The 20,984-nt window shown below is 34.8% G+C and overlaps 1 protein-coding gene across 1 annotated transcript in view; it reads left to right on the top strand.

Annotated features, from left to right (window-relative positions):
- LOC135323593 (gamma-2-syntrophin-like) overlaps nucleotides 1–20,984 on the top strand; it is a 164,638-nt gene that overhangs the window by 60,238 nt on the left and 83,416 nt on the right. The window contains exons 2-3 of the mRNA XM_064497218.1: nucleotides 20,128–20,184; nucleotides 20,284–20,341. Coding sequence (XP_064353288.1) covers nucleotides 20,128–20,184; nucleotides 20,284–20,341 — 115 coding nt within the window. The remainder of the gene's footprint in view (nucleotides 1–20,127; nucleotides 20,185–20,283; nucleotides 20,342–20,984) is intronic.

Genomic DNA, 20,984 nt, shown 5'->3' with positions numbered 1-20,984 from the left:
ACATACAAATTTGGTGTATGGTCTCTAACATTACTATGTCATTTTTAGGAGATACTTCTACTCTTCAAATCTCACTTTCTGATACCAGTTACTGGAACAGTTACTTTATAAAGAAACTTTTTAAAAGAGAAATCAAGACAAATCCAGCATAGATTAAATGTTGTATATACAAGTACATGCAAAAACTAAATTGTCATTAAAATAGTCTTGTTTGAAGAAGCACTTTGTCCATACTGGAATTTGCCTAATGAATGTGGAGTTACTTGTAACACCTCTTTAATACAAAGAAGGAACAGGTGAATGTTCTGAATTCTAATTCACAGCCATTTATAATGATCTAAAAAGGCATAATTGAAAGGCTGAGAGAAATCTAGATTTATTTTATTGATTCTGAAAGTAAATATGGTATTGCTGTTTGTCATCTTAGATCACACTGAAAGTTAGATGGTGTGAAGTAGGTATTCATTTTAATGTCTACTAGTATGATAAGCATGTGGTGTCCTTAAGCTATAGAAAAGTCTTCTGTATCACCATTTAATATTGTTGCTAGAAAATCTAGAGACATTTTGCATAATGAGTACAACAATGGCATCTGTGTGTTGGACATCTTCAAATAGCATCTTTTATTTCCTCATATGAAAGTGTTCCTCTTAAATCTAAGTGTAGATATCCCAAATTTACTGAGTAAAATAAATTTCATGAACCATGCTGGTATTCGCTAGAACAATGCATGGCAGCCTCCTCAGAGAGAGGGCAAAAAGGGAGTCTTTTGTCTATTTGTTATATGGCACATTTCATCTGAACATAAAATCTAGCACTAGGAGTTATCATGTAAGTTTATGATATCCTGTTGAGGATTAAGAGCCAAAAAGTATATAGGGCTATCTGTATATGCATACACACACGCACGCACGCACGTATACATGTGTGTGCATATGAGAGCGAGAGTGAGAGCCTGCTTATGTAACACATACATACATAAATTTCTGCTGCAGTAAATATCTGTATTTTTTGTTTAATATCACACAAAAACAAACAGCTTTTAGAAGTTAGAAACTATATACTGGTTTCAAACCTTGTCTGTGTAATTCAATGGAACATGACTTGCTTTTAAAAATGTGCAAAAAGACTGCATCAGTGGGCAGCTAGTGGAAGAACACTTAGTGAAGTGAAAGGCATGTCACATTCCGGTTGGTTTGCTGAAATAAATATAAGCCTGAGCCAAAAATCGTCAGCTTGTATATACTTTGCACTTCACTGAGAAACATGAAAAGGTGCAGACTTTAACTACAGACATTATTGGTAGCACTGAGAAGTTGTATGCAAACTGTGGTTACAAAAGTCATAGTAAAATGTTTTATGGCTGCAATTCATGGTGTCTGTACATATAAGCATACATGATGGCTCTGGTCTTGGTGGTATCTAGATGCCTTTTGTATAAATTTTCTTTCATTGAAAAAGAACAGAAATTCATCCTATTTAATTCTGAGATAGTTCTTGACTGAATTAGCACAGGCTGGTTGCATCTGAGAAAAAAAAAAAGTATCAAATCTGTATCTGTATTGATCATCTTTCATTGAGCAAAAAAGCAAGCCTGATGCACTTTACTGCTACATTTTATGTGTCCCCTAAGTAGCATTTCCTGGAAGAAGACAGGACAGGAAAACAGGCTCTGATAATACTTGGAATTTTAAGATAAGAAGTAGGATTTTGAAAAGTTCTGGAAAGTAAGAGTCAATGTAGAGTACCAGAGCTCTGACATGTAGCCACTGTGTACGAAATGAGCTGAAGATCCTAGGTTGTATTTCATGACGAGTAACAATTAAAAGTAGGTAAGCCTAGAGATAAGGGCATAGCCTGGGACTACGTCAGAAAGTAAACAGCTTTTCCAGTATATAGAAGTAGCATTAATGTGTAGAAGTGAGGGAGTTTCATATACAGTTCAGATGGCAATCTAGGTTTGAGTTGCAAAGTACTATGTGGCTCTAGATATGAAGTTCATTAAGAAGGAATTCTTCCTCATTGCACTGTTTGTAGGCAACATGGTAATTCTGCCAAGCTGACCTTTCCAGGAAAACACTGAAACATCAGGTGATCATACACAAACAACTGGGTCTTCCTCAACCTGTCCAGTTGCCTGTACTGTGGTAGAGCCTATAGCTTTGTACTTTTCTAAATTCATTTAATTCTCATCTTCACATGTTATTTTGATGTTACGGCTGAACTTTTTCCTTGTTTCCTTTAATGGACAGGATAATATTTTTCTCACTATTTTTCTCCATATTGCTATAATTGGTGGGGTTTTTTTTTAAACAAATGCATTGAATTTATATAATAGAAATTATAAATTGAAAAACTGAATTGTTTTGAAAATCTTAATCTTTATCATTTGTTTATGATGTTATTACAATATTATTACTATTACAATATTTATTGATTGTTTACATTAATCCTAAGTTATCCTTAAGTTTTCCTCAAGTTTTTTGTAGGTTTTGTTGCTGAAGACTCTAAAATGTAAATTACAAAGCTCTTACCTGTTGCTTTTCTATGGGCCTTTCAAGATCTCCTCAAGTTGTCCCTTCTTGAAAGTGTTATCTTCAATCTGCATGAGTTTCTGTTGTCAAACTCAAATGAGAAAAATGGATTAAATCAAGGCTTCGTGGCAATATTTGCTTTGGTTTACTTTGGACCAAATAGAAACTTTTGGAGCATTAGTTTTTAAAATAAATGCCAATTGAGTGTAATGTAAAGATGAGCATTTTAGTTTTTACAGAATATAAATTACCAGTATATAGGAACTCAAAGGCAGAATTTGAAATCAGGGTGAAATAGCTGGAAGTCCTCTAGCACTCTCTTTGCTAACTCTAAAATTTTGAAGAAAAATTCAGAAGAGCTAAATGTTTGAAGTGTTTCAAGAAAATAATTTTGCTTGTCCTCTATATGACTATGTATAATTCAATATATTAATAGAAAATTGTAACCTGAAAGGCATTTCTATAGCAATTATAGACAATCACATTGTCTTACTGATTTATTCTCCTCCTTTCTATACTTTGCCTTTATTATTTATTATTCATAGTTAATCTGTATTTTGCACACAGCCATTCATCACACTATTTCCTTTATAACAAAAATAGAAATAACTCATTTGCTTTCTTTATGTAATCATCTCAGATATGTAGGAGGAAAAAAACTTCTGCTTTTAGAGTTGCTTTTCGTAGGTGGAATATGTGAATGGGAAAATATTGAAAGTTCTGTATCTACTTGTGACAGTACTTAATTCTCTAGCCAGTTTTGTGGAAAGCATTCCATGTTACCTGTTCTGCTCCGCTATCAGTTCTTTCTCATATACTTGCAGCCTCCATGGGGCTGACCAGTTCATTGAGCTTGTGCAATACAGAGGACTACACAAGCCACTGGGGTGGGTTGGACTTTCAGCAACACAGATTGCTCCATAAGCATCTCACATTGATTGTACAGATAAAAGGCAGGTCCTCTCACTGTAAAATACTACTAAGAGTTAGTTACTTCTACTAGCATCATCTTGACCTTTACTTGTTTCGTATTTTGTCTCTGCCATACATTTTTAAACACTGAGAAAGCTGTTCACCTGTTCATGAGAAAATGTAGAGCTGGTTCTCTGTAATTTGATGGCAGTTCATCCCATTTCACTAGCCCATTTCACTAGACATTTGACTTGGATGTAAAATAATAAGGGAGAGGAATGTGCTTTGTGGAATTCAAGGTATGTATAGAAGAAATAGGTAAAGAAAGAGTTGTCTTTGCATTTCGATACCAGATTCTAAACAATAGAAAAGATGGCTTTTAAATATGTAAAAAAATCCTTCCAGAAGTGGAACCACTGTGGGAAATAATATGTTCTCAGTGTTTGATTATATATTATTTGATTATCTCTCTATATATGTTATTAAATGTGTTCCTTCCAACAAAATGTTTCAGTCATTCAGACTTGGAAAGTCCAAGCACTCCAAACAAGTCTTTGACGTACTTCACAGGGTTCTCATTGGTAGGAAAAAGGAGAATGTATGGGAGAATCATTCATAGAAGCAAAATTTGAAAATACTGACAGAAAAACAGGTAATTTTTTTTTTCAGGATGAATAGTTTAACAATACCCACAGAAGCAAATTGGTTGTATGGTAGCTAGGGAAAGAATCCATTATCAGTTAAAGGAGAAACAGGATGGCATTTGTTTCTATACTTTCATAATATGATGTGCTTTACTAAGATGTGATATTTCTGTAATTTTTTGCTTGTCCACTTGTTAAAATTAGTTTCCCATATATTGCTAGTGCCTCACTATCTTACTATCTAGTAAGTGCTATCTTACTTCTCCTGCTGTCAGCCCAGTTTTATGCCTCTCCACTTTTCATAAACATTTTTTCTTTTCCTTTCTATTACCTTTCTGTGTCTATTCCCTGCTAAGTCCACTTGCAAAGTAAGAAAAAAAAAATGCATTTAGCTTTTTATCACTATTAATCAGTCCCTCCCACAGAGCTGAATTGTCTCTGACTTGATCAGTGGTAGAACAAATAGGTTTCTGATGCAGGCTCTTGGCTTGTTAATTGGAAGAAGACTCTTCAGAGGCTTTTGGAAGACTAATATAATTAGAATAACAAAAGCTTCACATCCTGGGCACACAGTCCAGTTTCACAGGTCTTGTCTTAGCTGGAGTTTGCCACATCGAGATAGGGTAGGTGAATAGGGACAAAAAATAGCAAGACTGGTTGTTTTGTTGATCCAAAAAAAAAAAAAAAAAAAAAAAAAAAGAAAAGAAAAAAGAAAGAAAGAAAGAAGCATCTGAATGTACTGTTTAAATCTCTGATGAGACTGCTATGACTTTTTTTCTTTATAACTCAGATGCTAATAAGGACAGAAAAGAACGTTCTTTTAGCACACCTCTAGAGAATAGGTCTGCATTAAAAGTTTCTTTATACCCCAAGTACATTTCTGTCTAGGTAACTACTAATATTACTGTTTGCCCAGTGCCCATTCTGCCATAAGAGCTAATAACTAACATTTCTATTTATTTGGAAATATCAAGCTGGTGATTAAAGAAAGACTTTTCTTTTTGAAAATTAGATTTTTTTTGTATGGAGGGAATACATTATTTAGCCTTTTGTTATTTATTTTCCATACTCTGGGAAGCTGGCCTAGATATTTAGAAGACAGATATCAAATAATGCTTTAGGATATATTATTAAAGATCATAAGCTCCTGTTGCTGTCACTTTGAGAACAGTTAGAAGTTTATATCACAAAATAAATAATAAATATGAGTATTCATCAGCATGACAAACAGAAAATAACTTTGGTTTATTATTAAAGGCAAAAAAGTAACTAGCATTGACAAAAATAGTAATAAATGTACAGAGGAGAATAATAAAAGGGACACTGTAGATATCCCTGAAAAAAAAATCTCCCTGAGATATGGTCAGAATCTAGCTGAGGTTAAGTGCCCTTACCAACAAGGTAGAAAAGAGAGCAATACAGTATCAGTAATTCTGTGTTGCTAACCAGGCAAACAGGCAGACAGATATATGCATCCTTTATTAAAATTTAAATTAATCTGTTGTTGTACATGGAGCCATGACAAACTGTCAGGATTGGTAAATTGCTACTGTATATATTGCAAAAGATTGTGCAACAGTTAAAAATCTTCGATAGCTAGATGCAGAATATCTGACTGTGTGGAAACATAAGCATCTTTAGTGATAGAACAGGACACCGGTGGATACAGCCTCTATTGTTCATCTTTGCCTTCACACCTGCCAACATGTAACAGCGAATGCCATTGAAATTATTCAGCTAAAGAACAGCTGTGTTCTGGAAGGATTTAGCTATAACTCTTGTTATAGCATGTCTTTTTACTTGAAAGAAATCAGCTTATTCTTAATGGAAAAAGAAAGAAATACTAACTATATATTGCCACGGGGGCCATATATGTAATAACAATTAGCAACTCTGAAAATCCAGATTTGTAGATGATCTGCACAGCCTTTATCTATATTGTTGCTCTCACAGTCTGGGATCAGTCCAAGTCTCAAATCTTCTCTTATCACCAAAGATAGCTCCTGTCCCAAATTAATCTTACAACTCAGTGAGGGAGTTCCTGGAGATTCTTGTGAACTTATACCAATACTTATACCAATATTGTCACTGAGAAATCTGTAATATGATCACCACACCCTGGAGAATGAACTACACTGTGGTTTCTCAGACTCATCCTTATTAGAATAGATCACAAGATAATTTAGATTGAAAGGGATCTGTGGAGTCATCCAGTTCAACCTCCCACTGAGATAGGGGTGGAGTCATCTAGTGCAACCTCCCACTGGAAGCAAGGATAGCTTCCAAGTTTGTTCAGGTTGCTTGGGGCCTTGTCCACTCAAGTTTATAATATCTCCAAGGATGGAGATTCCACCATCTCTCACAAGGGCAGCCTGTTCTAGTACTTAACCACTTTCACTGTGAAATTATTTCCCATTATACTCAACTGGAATTTCCTTTGCTGCCAGTGGTGACTGTTGCCTCTCCTCTTTTTATTGTGCACCTCTGAGAACAATCTGGTTCAGTTTTCTTTATAATCTTCCTTTAGGTTGGCAGGCTTTAAAAATAGAATGAGTGACTTCATTTTACTCTATCAAAAATGAACTAAGACTTTGATCTGCAGTAATGGAAATAGTTATAACAACATAAACTGATAAAAACACCTTATTACACTTAGCAAGGATCATCTACAGCTGTCCCAGATCTCAGCTTGCATGTGAAAAGATCTGCTTTGCCTCTGTACAAACCTCTACTGGTCCTGGCATGCCTCAGTCAATTTTTATAGCTGCATTTTTTTTCCTGTTGCTTTGGGGAAAAGATGACATCCTGTACAAAAAAACAAACAAACAAACAAAAAACCTGTGTTAAAAGTTCCAACTATCTCTTATATTCACAGTACTCTCTTGCTTTCTGTTTACCTGTCTTTTATTACAGCTTACCTCCTTTTCATGGCACTGGAGAATGAAGCATCACATGTTGCCATAGAGGATTACTGCATGCTTTTCTCTCTATTGAGGTTTCTTGACCTGTATTTCCATTTTCTCCTTAATTTATTCCACTTCCTGACAAGTTACAGTGTCTTTTTAAGACTATAAAACTATTTCTAAGACTATAAAACAGTATTTTAAAAATCACATGGATTTAGGGCTAAAATTTATACAGACAGCCTTTGAGCAAAAAGCTTCTGCTGAAGGCTAAACATGTTACAACCAACAGTATAACACATTCTGTTGTAAAACAGGTCTTTGATTTCCACTCTCCTCCAATACATGGAAGAGCCTTTACATTATTTTTCATTGCATTATATAACAGTTTACCTAGTTAAGGGTAAGGTGCTGGTGGTTACAGTTCCCGAGAGAGCCGTATTAACAACCCTTAGAAATACATGAATATGGCAGATTCAGTCTTAAGTGGCTGTGAAATTTAGGTGAAACCTTCACTGTTTTCTTAAGATTTGTGATACTCATGGTCTTTCATAAAGGCTGTGGGACATATGTAAGTAGTAACAGGAGTCAGTAAGGAAGCAATCAAAATTCAGTGTTTTTTGGCATTTAATTAATTAATTAAATTTAATAATTTGTTTTTTGATCCCAGACTACAAAGTACTGCAACAAGGAACCTCTCTAATCCAGTCCTAGATATTGGCATTGCAATTCTTCTGAAATGCTGAATGATATGTGAAGTCTACTAGCCTTATCATGGGTGCCTATACTAGTCAGTGATAAATCATAATCCAGTACCATCTCTAGTTACAGCTGTCATGTACACTCTTTCTCCCAGGCATAGTTTTTCTTCTGACTTCCACCTTGATAGAATTTTGGCAAATGCAGTCCCTTCTGTAGTTTAAAATCCTTATTTCTAGCAAGAGTGTTGGGCAAAGGGCAGACTGCATCCAGTAGGAAGTGGAAGTGTGCTGCTCATCAGCGAGCAGTGAGGGTTATGTGAGTGTAGGTGGAAATCTCAATATATGGCAGAATATATGCAGAGCAATATGCTGAGGAAGCTCTGGGATTGAACAGGTGGAGGGGTGTAGCTGAGAAAATCCTTGTCTGCAGTGATCTCCCCACCAAAGGATTTTACATATTCTTGTTCTGCCCTGGATGTCTGCATTTGGTGATACATTTTACGTTTACATTTTACATTCTCACAGCATCTGTCTCTTCAATCATTTTTTATCTTACAACTTCCTGTGGCAGCTTCAGCAATAAGAAAAGATTTGGCTGATATCTTAAGTATCTTCATCTTCTTATCCCTTTTTGTATCATGCTATTTCTTTCCTTGCACCCATGTGGGACAGTTTACAGACTTGTTTTAGCTCTTCTTATTGTACCTTTTTGTTCCACTTCTTCCTGTCCCCTGAATATTTCCCAAGGGATTGGCTGGTAAATTCTGCATTATTGTTTAAGGCTGGCTTTTGTTTTGTATCGTCACCCTGCCATGTCACTTGGAGAAAATTTGGTGCCTTCTTTCCAACATCTAAGATGGCCTTTTGAGGTTATTCTTTCCAGTAGAGGAGATTACAACCACAGAACTGGGAATAAAGTTTCTTTATCTAATAAAAACAACAAAGACTTTGAACTACTATGAACAATGCAGCAGTGAATGATTTCCTTGCTTGCATTTTCCTGGCTTGCTGTTTAGCCACTTACCTTGCTTAAGTTAATAGTGTGTTATGGTTTGAGATGCAGCTGGCAATGTGGAGGCTAGATGGTCTCAGGTACCAAAGCACGTTTAATCACAGATATATGGACAAGTGACACAGCAGCCTTACAATGGAGGAGGTGGCAGGAAGAGTTTGGGCGGGCCAAACGTTGACATTTCTCCTATGACCTGCCTGTGCCCTGGCGGTGCAGACCAGGTGGCCCTGGAGGACACGGGGGGCCAGTGCCCTTGGGCACTCCGGCAACCTCCATGGGCGCTTTGCTGGGTCCACGCGGCAACCTCAGCACTCTCGGCTATGGGTGAAAATGCCTGGTTCTGATTGGCTCAAATTCCCGTGGCACCTGGCGATTGGCTGTTGCTGGGGAAGGGGGCACACACAGCCTGCCCCTCTGGAAGGTTCTGCATGCTGTGGCAATGGCATGTTCACAGCTTTCAGTGTGATTACCAGGTTGTTTACCCTAAAATTACTCCCTTATTCTTGTCTGCTTCTTTCTAACTATAGTACAACCAGTGCCAACTGCCAAATAGTCATGACTGCCGGCTAGCATCTCCTAGCCTTGTTATGATTTATCTTGGATACAAAATAGATAGTAAAATGCCTATTATTTTTTCCACAATGCATGACGAACAATTGTTTAAATAATTATTTCTCCTTTTCTAGAAGGCCGTTCTTTGCTGTATGAGCGTACTTTTTTAGAAAGAACTCAAATTTCCAAGTGTTTATGTTTGTGTATATTACTTTTATAGCCACCTAGAATCATTACATATATATATGCTGAATATATATATATACACACACTATATATATATATGTACTATATATATACACTATATATATATATATACACACATACTGAATCTTCTCCCAAATATATGCCTTTATATCAAATTGTGTGGAAAGCTTAAAGTACCTCCTCATGAAATCTCTCCCCTTGTTCATTAACGCACAAATAGAATACTCTTCATAATGAAGGATCCCCTTCCTCGACTGCCAGTGCTGGATGTTGACAATCTGGTAATGATGACAAAATGGGTAGACATTGATGGGTGGATGTAAAATCCTGCTACAAAACACTAAACTGAATTCTGTGATTGTTCAGTGACAGACAGCAAGCAGCACCAAAAATTAGAACTATAATTGGCTGCTGACATTGGCCCTTAAGCTCCATTCACATCTCTAGAAAAGTCTTTTATATATTTGTATCCATCAACATGCAGAGATAAACTTTTCTATCAAACCATTGTGTTTTAAAAGAACATAATAGGTCACCTATGTCAAGAGCTATCTCATAACTAAAAGACAGGTGTTTGACCACATAGTTCTCCAAATTACATTTAAAAAGTATCATAAGGCAGGTCTCGATGTTCTTTGAGAAGCTTTATTAAAGCTGTTGGTTGTTTTCAGCTATATCATTCTCAGGAGTTAGGTCTGTGAGCCAGAGTTTATGATTTATTTGTAGGGAAATACACTTAAAATGAGGAGGGTAATTCATGTTTTTCCTGACATAGAAAGATTTCAGAAGTGGATTAAAAACTTTTTGAAAAATATATAGTATTAAAGGATAGTTTCAGTAGCAATGGAAATTGTTACAACCTCCACTTTATGCCTCCAGTTACCAACTAGTCTCTTCTCTAGTTACTGATCTCTTGCTCTTCTATTTGGTGTCTATGTTTTCAAGTTTGCATTGCATTTGTTTTTCAACATATTCTCGCATCATTCTTGGAGTTCTTTAAAGTTTTTGCCTTGCTGCTGTCTGTTTCAATATTGATGACTGAGATCTTTTAAGCTCCCCAATCTGTTTAGTTATATGTGCTATTTCAATGTAGAGCTCTCCTGAAATTGTCTCTCCCTGAAATTCTCTCTCCCAGGGCTTCTAAAACCTTTTGGGACTACATCTAAGCAAAAAAATGCAGGCTTAATTAACAAATATATTTTTGGTACTGCTTTCATGCTTAAAGCTTTGGAGAGCTACAGGTTGTTGAAAGCGACATAAGTACTGAACTGCATCCTGCCCAAGTCTGATTTCATCTGTGGTCTGTGCCTGTCAGCATCTTAGGTTAGGGCAAAATCCTTTCTGCTTATTCACATCGTGAACAGCTTTTTTATGCATTGCAGTTGTTTGCCCTTGTGCACAGAACAAGATCTTGTTCTGAAATAAAGCCCTTGTCTCTGAGCTACGTACTGTGACAAGATATAAACCCACTGGTTGTGCTCTGGCCTCCCTTCAGAACAAATGTTGTTCCATGAGCATGATAGTGACTGAGGAACAAACAAGTTGATCACTTCTAAATATTACTTCTAACCACAAAATTTAGTTTAACTCCACCCTTCCACTTTTGCAGCTACAATGTTTTTTTTTGCCTAGAAATTGCTTTTGCTTCTGTCGTGATGACTGCTGATGTTAGTCTTTCATGAAAAGCAAAGTGCTTCCTTAAATGCAGTTGCATTGTCTTTGAACATATCTAAGCCTGTTCATGGTCAACAACCATGAACTCCAGTGTTTCCATGCTTTGGAACAAGACAAAGGTTTTATTCAGGCATGTACAACTGGATTTCTGGATTACTCTTTCCCCCTCCCTCCCCCCCCCCCCCCCCCATAAGCTACATTTTCATTTAAAGGCATTTAAAGGACTTTTTTTTTTTAATTAAATACTGGCTTTACCAATAAGATGCTTTTTTTATTTACCCTTCTGGTTGTGTTCTGTGCTCTGACTGTCTGCCCTAACAGGTGGCTGGACTCATTTTCACAGAGGGTCCTGTCCATCCTATAGTTCTCTCTACCATGCACCTATAAAATTCCAGGAAATAGCATTTTAACACTGGATATCTAATTGGCAGCAAGAACAAAAGCGCAAAAATTGAAATGAACTCACAGACAACATTCATATCTGCGCACAATCCCTATATGCTAATTCTTGTGAGTCGACTTTGGTTTCTTGGACCAAAGAGACAGTGTTTAGGAATTTTATTTCTATTCAAACCTTAAATAGAATTCACAGGAAGAATTCATCTTATGCACCTACATTTTCTAACTTTTCATTTTATGACCTTTCAATGATTTCAGTTTTTCCAGAAACAGATAGCAGATTTAGTAGAGATATCAAGGTTGGAACCCATCATTTTGCAGTGGGATTTACGCCCAGAGTTAGGCTTTGTTTCAACTTCTCCATTTGTTTGTCTTACCCATCTGTTACAGGCTTTTGCCTGTCATCTTAAAATTCCAGTTCTGTGTAGCAGTACTTTTTTATGAAATGATAGATATGTTGGTCCTTGAAACCTCTTGTTATTATTATAGGGCTATGTAAAAAGTGTTAGAAGTAATCTTAATCTTGCAAATTCCATTATTCTGTAATATTAAGAAAATTATAGTCCTATTTGGGCTTTGGCAGTGAGTGTGTATTTCTGCGCTTCCCTCTAAAAGATTCCTTGATTGTAAATTTAGGGGAAAAACTGAACATCTAATTTTATAAAATTTTGTGACGAAGTATTGACCATACAATGCTAAAACTTTATAACAATGAGAATGTTACTGGCCTACTCTTTTTTAAAATTAACTTTTCAAAGAAAAAGCCTGTTTCCAAAATATACATTTCTCCACAGTAAACTAAGTCAAAATGAAACAGCTAGGCTATACAGTCACAGAACTGCTTCTGCCTACCATGCACTTAGGTAAATCTGTTTTCTCTTTTTATGTTGGTACTTTTGATACTGGTCAATTTAATCTGTTTCTTAAAGCTTAGAAGCTAGCTAATATCATTCCCAAAATGTTAACCCAATTCTTAATGATAGGTATTACACAGCCAGTATCACTTGGAAAACTGGACAATTGAATCCTTGTCTACTTGCAACAATAAAAGGTCCCACAAAGGTAGGAATGTTTCATATTGGTATCCTGAACAATTACAGTTTTAATAATTACATTCTGTCTACTCAAATGCACCTTGAAGTTCCATGCAGTCCACTTATTCTTCCTCTAATCTCCTAGAAACCAGAGACCCAAAAGCCTGTTATGCTATCTGCTGTAAGAGGTACAGAATTACTTCTGCTTTGTAGCACAATTTGAGTAAGTGATCTTTATAGTGTACACATCGAGTACTTTGGAAACCTTCAGAATGAATGGCTTTAATGAATAAAAAATTATTAAAGGATATAATTAGTAAAACAAAACACTAGTTAAAAACAAAATAGTATTAATTTCAGATTTTCTGTTCAGATTCAGATTGATAATTTGTAACACTTTCTAAAGAGTTTTCCTTGCCTATACAGAAATAATATTACATAGTTATCATACAGTCAACTGTAGCGCTATATTTTTGTGGTTGTTTCTTAAGACAGCTACAGATGTCTGCCTCACTTTAGCCTCAAACCATAAATAAATTAATCTGAATAGAAAAATTATACATAACATACAGGCAACTAAGAGGTAAAATAAGCTGTCTCTATATTTGAATTATACAAAAACATTAGGTTTTCATCATGCATAAAGTTATCATTTATGTCTTCAGAAGATTTGGTTTTTTACAAATATTAGAGTTTGGTTTTGGCATGAAGTTCTTGTATTAGAATTTTGTTTCATAACTGCATACAAAACTAGTATAATTTTCTGTCCAAGTTTCATTGCTGTGAAATTTTGTCTGCATAAGTACTGATTCAGACCTAAGATCTACTGAGTCTAGTATCCTTTTTTCAAAAGGAGCCATTAATGTATCCCTAGGAAAGGATAAGGATAGGGCAGGAATATATGATGCTTTTCTTAACACTTTCCCTGCCTGAAGTTATTCAGGGTTTTCCGAAGCAAAATGTAGTTTGTATTAGCTCTTAACAGAATTACTTTCCATGTCCAGTCTAGATTTTCAGCATCCAAAATTTTTTTCTCATCAGACGCTATAGATCTGCTACTCATTGCACAAAGACTCACCCGTTTTTGTTCAATCTGAGCCTAGCTCCTAACAGTATCATTTGATGCCTCCTAATTCATGTATTGCAGAAGATGATAAAGACTGGTTCCTATTCACTGTCTTCCATGCCACTTGTGTTTTTTTAAGACTCTCCTGATCCCCAGTCCATCTCTCTTCCTGGCTGAGGAGTTACAGGCTATTCTGTTATTCTTTGTACAGAAGCTCTTTCGTCCTTCCATCATCCTTATTGGCCTTCTCTAAACCTTTTCCAGAAGTTTTACATATGAGGGGACCAAATTGGTATACGTAATTCAAGGATAGGTGAACTTTGGAATTTTACAGTGGTATAATTTACATAGATGTATACCTGTATATATACATACCTGTATACACACACACACTCACACATATATTTATTTATATATTTTATCTCTATTCTTTTGCTTAGACTTCCTAAAATTTGATCTGTGTTTTTGACCACTGCTGAAGACTGAACTGATGTTGTTGTGGAACTATCTATTTTAACCCCGAGGTTTGACTCCATTATAGAAATAACTGATTTAGAAATAATCCTAACTTTATATAAAAGTAATATATGTGGGGGAAAAAAAGTCTCTCTCGTTAACACTTATCTACTATTGTCTTTTATCTGCTATTTTATAATTACTATTTCATGAGATCCTTCTGCAGATATTCCAAGTTCACTCATCCTTCTTGTCTCAGGTATAAGCAGTGAAGATAATCTCACTATCTGACCCTGGTGATTTGCTATGTTATTTAGTCAATTTGCTCCTAAAGTTATTTCAGAATCATACAGATCCATATATCATTTGTGCTACAAGGAGTATTGGAGGAACATTTCTATTTTCTTTCACAGTAAGCCCTAATGAAAAGTGTTCATTTATCTTCCCTCTAACAGCTTTATTTTCTCTTAGTACTCCTTTATATCTTCATCATAAATTGGCCCTGCAGTTTCTTTGGCAGACCTCCTGCTCCTGATATATTTGAATATTTATTATTATTTTTGATTGTTTTTGATTCTTTGATTCTTTGATTCTTTGTTTCTTTTTGTCAGTTTTTTTTTGAACTCTCTTTACTTCCAATGTCTAATTCTGTTTTTATATTTCATTTGCTTATGTTCCTTTCTCTTGTCTTCATTTCAATATGATGTCCACTCCTTACATCTGATAACCTCTCTTATCCTGCTATTTAGCCATGCTGCTTTCATTTTGTCTTTGTTAAGCTTTGTTAAGCCACATTCAGTGGCTCTGCATTTCCAGCGTGGTAACCTTAAGTAGTCTTCACACCGCCTATGAAGATTTAATATTCAACTTTATATTCCTTTTTACCAAACTTCCTTACTTTTGCATAATTCCTCTTTTGGGATCAAAATTGCAGTGGAATTTTTGAACTTGCTGCTCTTGCAGATGTTGAATCTGAAGTACACAGTGGTTGCTGCTACAGAGTAGATCCTTTGTGGTATTCAAGACAGGAGCAAGCTCCATAAGCAGCTGCTCCATGAAGCAGTCACTGATAGACACCTACATTTTATTGACTGTGTTATATTCTGGTGTGATATTTGTCTGATCTACATGAGGTTAATTTAAATCTGTCATCAGTGTTATATTTCTCATTTTCATCACCTCTTTGCATATCTCGGTTACTGTTGTCAACCTAGTTGACTCGTATCATTGTAATATACAGTCTTGCTTGTATTTAGCTTGGAATCCATAGAGATTTTGTTTTATTTGATGAGGTAGTTGGTTTATTAGTTTTCTTTGAGTCTAAGCTCTTTTTTCTCACAGAGCCTCTACTCTGCTGTTCATGCAGACTATTTTACCTTTACTATATGTATGTATATTTATGTATAGTTTTCATTCTGGCATTACAGTCGTCTTCTACCTCTCCAAAAACCCTTCACTTGAGCATACAGCATTTCTCTGCTTATATCCATAATACAAGCATAGTCCACAATAATGCTCACCTGTACTTCTTTCCCAGCCCTACAGTTTAAAATTTCACTTACAGCCTTCCTGAATTTTAAGTACCAGCAGCTTTGGCTTATTTACAGTCCAGATGAAGTGTGTGCCTCCTGAACGGGCTCCCTTTATTTCAAAAATTCCTTCAGTTTCTGATGAATCTGAATCCATATTTCTTGAGTTATCTTTTCAGGCAGACATTAGAGCTTTGTCTGTCTCCTCCGTCCTGTGGGGAGTATTGGAAGCATTTTGGGGAATCTTACTATAGAAGTGCAGGTCTCCAACTTACTTCCTTGCAATCTAGTTTTTATCTCTAGAGCTTATTTCCTGAATTTCCCTATGTTGTTGGTACTCATGTAGATCAAACCTACAGACTCCTTCCTGTTTTTTTCTGGGCTGAGCAAGATTCCTGTGAGATGTATCACCTTGCACTTGACTAGACTTTCTGGAGTCTTTTCCCTGGTGTCAAAAACCTGTCTATTTGCCTGATGGTCATTTACCACTATTTCAACTATCTAGGATCTCAGTTTTAAGAAAGAGATTCTCACAGCAAGAAAATACATGACCATCCTCCACTGGGAGAACTACCAGTGGAGTTACATCCCGCATCACTAACCTGTGCATCCTGTCATGAGACTAGACTTGGGGATCCTGCTATATGATGTTCCTGAAAGTCTCTGTAATGAACCATGTATATATGCTGTCTTTCCCGTGCGGAAGGAACTCAGACATATGATACTAACATGGTAAATTGCATAGCTCTCATCATCTTGCATGAATTCTGCCTTCATATCTTCTTTAAACAGATAAAGTTCATACAAATATTAAATACTTAGAAAAAAATATATTTAGGCATTTTGCATTAGTAATACAGAATAAATTGTACTTTAATCTTTAGGTGCCTCCCTTCTTACTCTGTAGGATGAGGCTACTTGTGATAGATTTAACTGATTTTATTTCTATGGGTGAACCCAGATATTGTAGCGGTTAGTACCATAAAAAGCCCATGAGGATTTTAATAATTCTGCATTTAGAACTGAATTAAATCTGTGTTCATGAAATAACATGATAGATCATGGTTTAAAGAAAAATAAAAAAGAAATATCATTTCATTTTAAGGTCTAAAGGCCATATTATTGTTAAAAAATGTTCACTATTTTAAATTCCAATTATGGTTTACCCTGGTAGCAAGGTTTAAAATGTTGTGTCTGTAGTCTGAATGTGTCTATTTTCAACTTCATGTCACTGAAATTTGCACTATATTTGTCTGTAAGATTCACTCTTCTGCCAAGGAAGTTGCTTAAAACTGTGCTTGACCATCCCTGAAATACGCTTAAAAAAGCTAAATAGGTTCAAGTCCTGGTATCTGTTTCACTACAAGACAAACCTCTCAAGCTGTTTGGCATTCTTGTGGCTCTTCTTTGCTGCCTCTCCAGTTTGTGTGTTATCATTTTCAAAATGAGCTTATCAGAACTTGCTGTATTTGTTCAAGTGTTTGCACCACTGCCAGATACAGAAATAATTTAAGTGTCCATATTCCTGCTTAATAGTCACCTAATGATGTAGGATTACACTAGTGCTTTTGGCTGTGGTTTTATTTAGGAACACAGATTTTTCTCATACTCAGTAGAACTCACTTTTTTTGGAAAATCACCTTTTTCCAGATAGAGTGCTCTGCTCTATTTATTTATGGAATTTGTTTTCCTTGTTACAAGAAGAATTTATCTTTTATTTGCTTGTATTAAAATATGTATTGTAACTTACTTCCAATTTAACAAATCATCAAAATAACTATGTACTCAGAATCTGTCCTGGTGATCATTACTTCTCACTTTGTGTCAAACAAACAATGTACAAACATTATTGCAATTAATTTAGATTTTCTTTCAGATCACTAATTTTTTTAACTTTTTTAATAATCCAGGGACTGTCACTACCCTACCAGAAGCATACCCACTTAATGATGACTTTATCTTAATTAAATTTTGATTTGGAATCTTTTAGTTAGCCAGTTTAAATGCATTTAAAATATGCCATATTATTTTGCGTAGTTTTATTTTTTTCATTAAGCATTTTTGTGGTGTCAGATTGGTGCCTTATGTGGGTTATTACAGCACTGGTACCTGTCACTAAGACTGGAAACTGCATAACAAATATTAATTTAATTTGAAAAGCTCTGTTTTCCATAAAATTATTCTCCTTTAAATTTTTATGAGCTGGGTTGATTGCTATTCTGTAATGGAACAGGTGGTTGGTTGACAGAGTATGATCATCCGACCTTTAAGCCCCTGTGATATAATGAATGTATATATGTTTTAAATATTGACCCAATTTTAGCTTTCTTCTATTCTTCTGCAATTATACACTCTTCAGTTTTTGGAAAATTGAAAATCACTAACAAAAATCTATCTTTCAGTGAAAATCAGAGGTAGGATTTGGTCTTGTATGACCATTAGTCATGATCATAGCGAACGATATATGATTATGTAATAGCAATACTGTTTCATAAGACAGATTTATGCAAACAGTTGAGATGAGTTTGTTTAAATGATCTTGATAATGACACTGTCCAGCTTTTGGTATTTGACTTGGCAATTTGAACATCTTTACATGTAGAGGGTTCCTTTGCATTTTTTAAATGTAGCTCTAATTTAAAAGGCTGTTACTAAAAAAAAGAAAAATAGATATATGTGTAATAACTTATGTCAAAGTATGTTTTAATAGGAGTATTTGGAGCTACATAATGACCTATGCTATAAGCTATGAAAATATAAATATCAAAATTATAGCAAACTATTATGCGAGTAGAGTGCTTTGTAGGGCTCTGAACTGAATAATCTAATCGGTATTATCAGTTGAAATTTATCTGTCAACTGTATAAAATATGTGTATTAGTTATAGTTGAATGGAGAAAATGCCAATAGACAATATCTTGCTTGTTTTTTTATTATAGAAAGGCAAAAGCTGTCCTTGCAGCATATGTACATTTCTTGCCAAATAATGCTCAAGTAATCTAAACTCTGAAATAATTTATTTCATCATTTCTGTACAATGAGTTATATTGGGACAATTTTTTTAGAGAGGATAAGTATAGGTGCAGGGAAAGAAAAAAAATTAAATAAGTGAGTAGGATTTATGTCATAGAAAAATGGCTCTTGGGAATGAGTCAATGATTTTAAACGTAGATATCCATGTATTCTCAATCAGATTGGATCCGAGCTTTCTCAGTACACGTGATTATTTTGATTAAAAGTTTTGATTCAATTCAAAATGAAGAATCAATGAAATAATCTGAAACAGCACATACTTCACTAAAGCTGAATTATATAGTCTGAGATTGAATCATACACACCTTTGATTAAATCAGTTATCATATGTCATGATAGAATACTTTTCCATTTTAGCACAGACTGCAGTAGTATAATATTCATGGGAACAGAAAAGATAAACTTTAAAAATGCAAGGAAGTATTCTTAAGTTTTAACTATATGCTTTAGTTTTTACCCTCTTAAAGTCAAACTGAAATGTATGACTTACTGTTGCCCTTTCCCCCAAGTCAATATTGTCACAAGTCTGCTAAGTTGAGTGTTAGAAAAAATAAATAACGTGTTGGGTATGGGCTTAACTGTTGAACATCAAAATTCACATTTATCTGAATTAGTGAAATCATAAAATGCCCAATCAGAAATTTACATGTAAGAGTAATCTCATATGAGATTCTGATATACAGAATAAAAAGAAAAATATTTTACCTTAAATGTTCAGTAGTTACTGTTGTAGGTGCTGAGAATCGACATTATATGCAGTATCGTTCAGCATGTTGCTAAAAAAGTCCTGCTCAACTATTAATTACTGTCAACAGATGAAGTAAAGATACATGTTCCATTATTATGGTGTCAGGCACTGAGAGGTACACATGAATGAAATGTCAAATTCAATATAGTATTAAACATATGATAGGTTACTATAGAAAAATATTGATAAATGTTTATCTTCTTTATGCACTTCAACAGAAAATGCAAGAAAATAATCATGAGAAGCATATGCTGCAAGAAAATTCACATAGGCCTGAAGATATGGATTAGAAAACATTGGTATTTGCAATTGAAAAATGATCAGCTAGAGAAAATAATTCAGCTGTAAAAATTTGCATCTCAAATCTCTTCATATAGTTTTCTCACAAAAACATTTGTCAAAGCAAAAGGATGTAAAAATTTCCATCTAGGAAGAATAGTGCTTCAGTAATAGAAAAGTAAAACATTAAAAACCTGTGTGCAGAATTCACAATATAAAAGTGTTCTGCTCTCAGTGTTAAAGACCTTTATGGTAAGGGAATTAAATGAGTGCCTATGAAGTCAGTCTTGAATCATACCTCAGAACTGAACTTGATCACCCAGATTCTAGGGTACCTTTGAGAAATAACTTTTACAAATTAAAAAAAAAAATCAAAGACATTTTATATGCTTGTTCAGATATCATATTTTCACCTAAATTTATTTTTTCTGCAATTTTTTAAAGCACAGAACTGTTACACTTCGTAGACAACCAGTTGGTGGCTTGGGCTTAAACATAAAGGTATGGATAACTTCTTGTTTGTTTTTCTTTTAATTTTCAGTATAAATAGTTCACCACAGTCTTAATTGGGATCTCATGGTTAATACACATCTTTTGCAGGGTGGTGCTGAGCACAAAGTGCCTGTCGTCATATCAAAAATATTTAAAGACCAAGCAGGTAAAATATATGTTTATATTATTTAAATATATAGTACTATAGTATACATTGTTTTTTCTTGAGAAAATTAAAGGTTCTTTGAACACAGAATTAAAATACATTTATGGATCATTCCTTCAGCATCACACTTTCTTTAAGCCTTTCTATAAATGTCCAAGCGCTCCATATGTCTTTGTGCTGAATTTAAAATCTATAATCTTTTCAAGTCTTTAAGACTTGTACTTGAAATTTTACTGGTCAATATTAGCTTTAGAAAATACACTTTTTACAGCAGAAACACAACTGTGTCATAAACATAGCATTTAACATTAATCATAAAAACACAACTATGTTATAGGAAATCTACTGATACACTTAACTTTAATAACCCAGAGGATAAAATAATATGAACCGAGCATATTTTTCCCGACACAGTAATTCATTGCCATATGGTATGACTTCTTGTGCCTAGTAGCAAACAGAGAGTGATTTGTAATGTTGATTTTTATTGTGATAACACCAGATATAAATCAGTATAATCCAACCCAGTTAATTATTACATTGACAAGTATTTGCAAAAGAAACCTCCTTTGCAGGGTAGTGTTAGAATTTGGAACGATCTTGAAAAATTGTAGAACTGTGAAAAATAAAGGGTCAATTCAGT

The sequence above is a fragment of the Dromaius novaehollandiae genome, chromosome 25 (genome assembly GCF_036370855.1).
Source record: "Dromaius novaehollandiae isolate bDroNov1 chromosome 25, bDroNov1.hap1, whole genome shotgun sequence".
NCBI classification, from domain to species: domain Eukaryota; kingdom Metazoa; phylum Chordata; class Aves; order Casuariiformes; family Dromaiidae; genus Dromaius; species Dromaius novaehollandiae.
The sequence above is the reverse complement of the archived record's forward strand: the minus strand, read 5'-3'. Positions and strand labels throughout refer to the sequence as shown.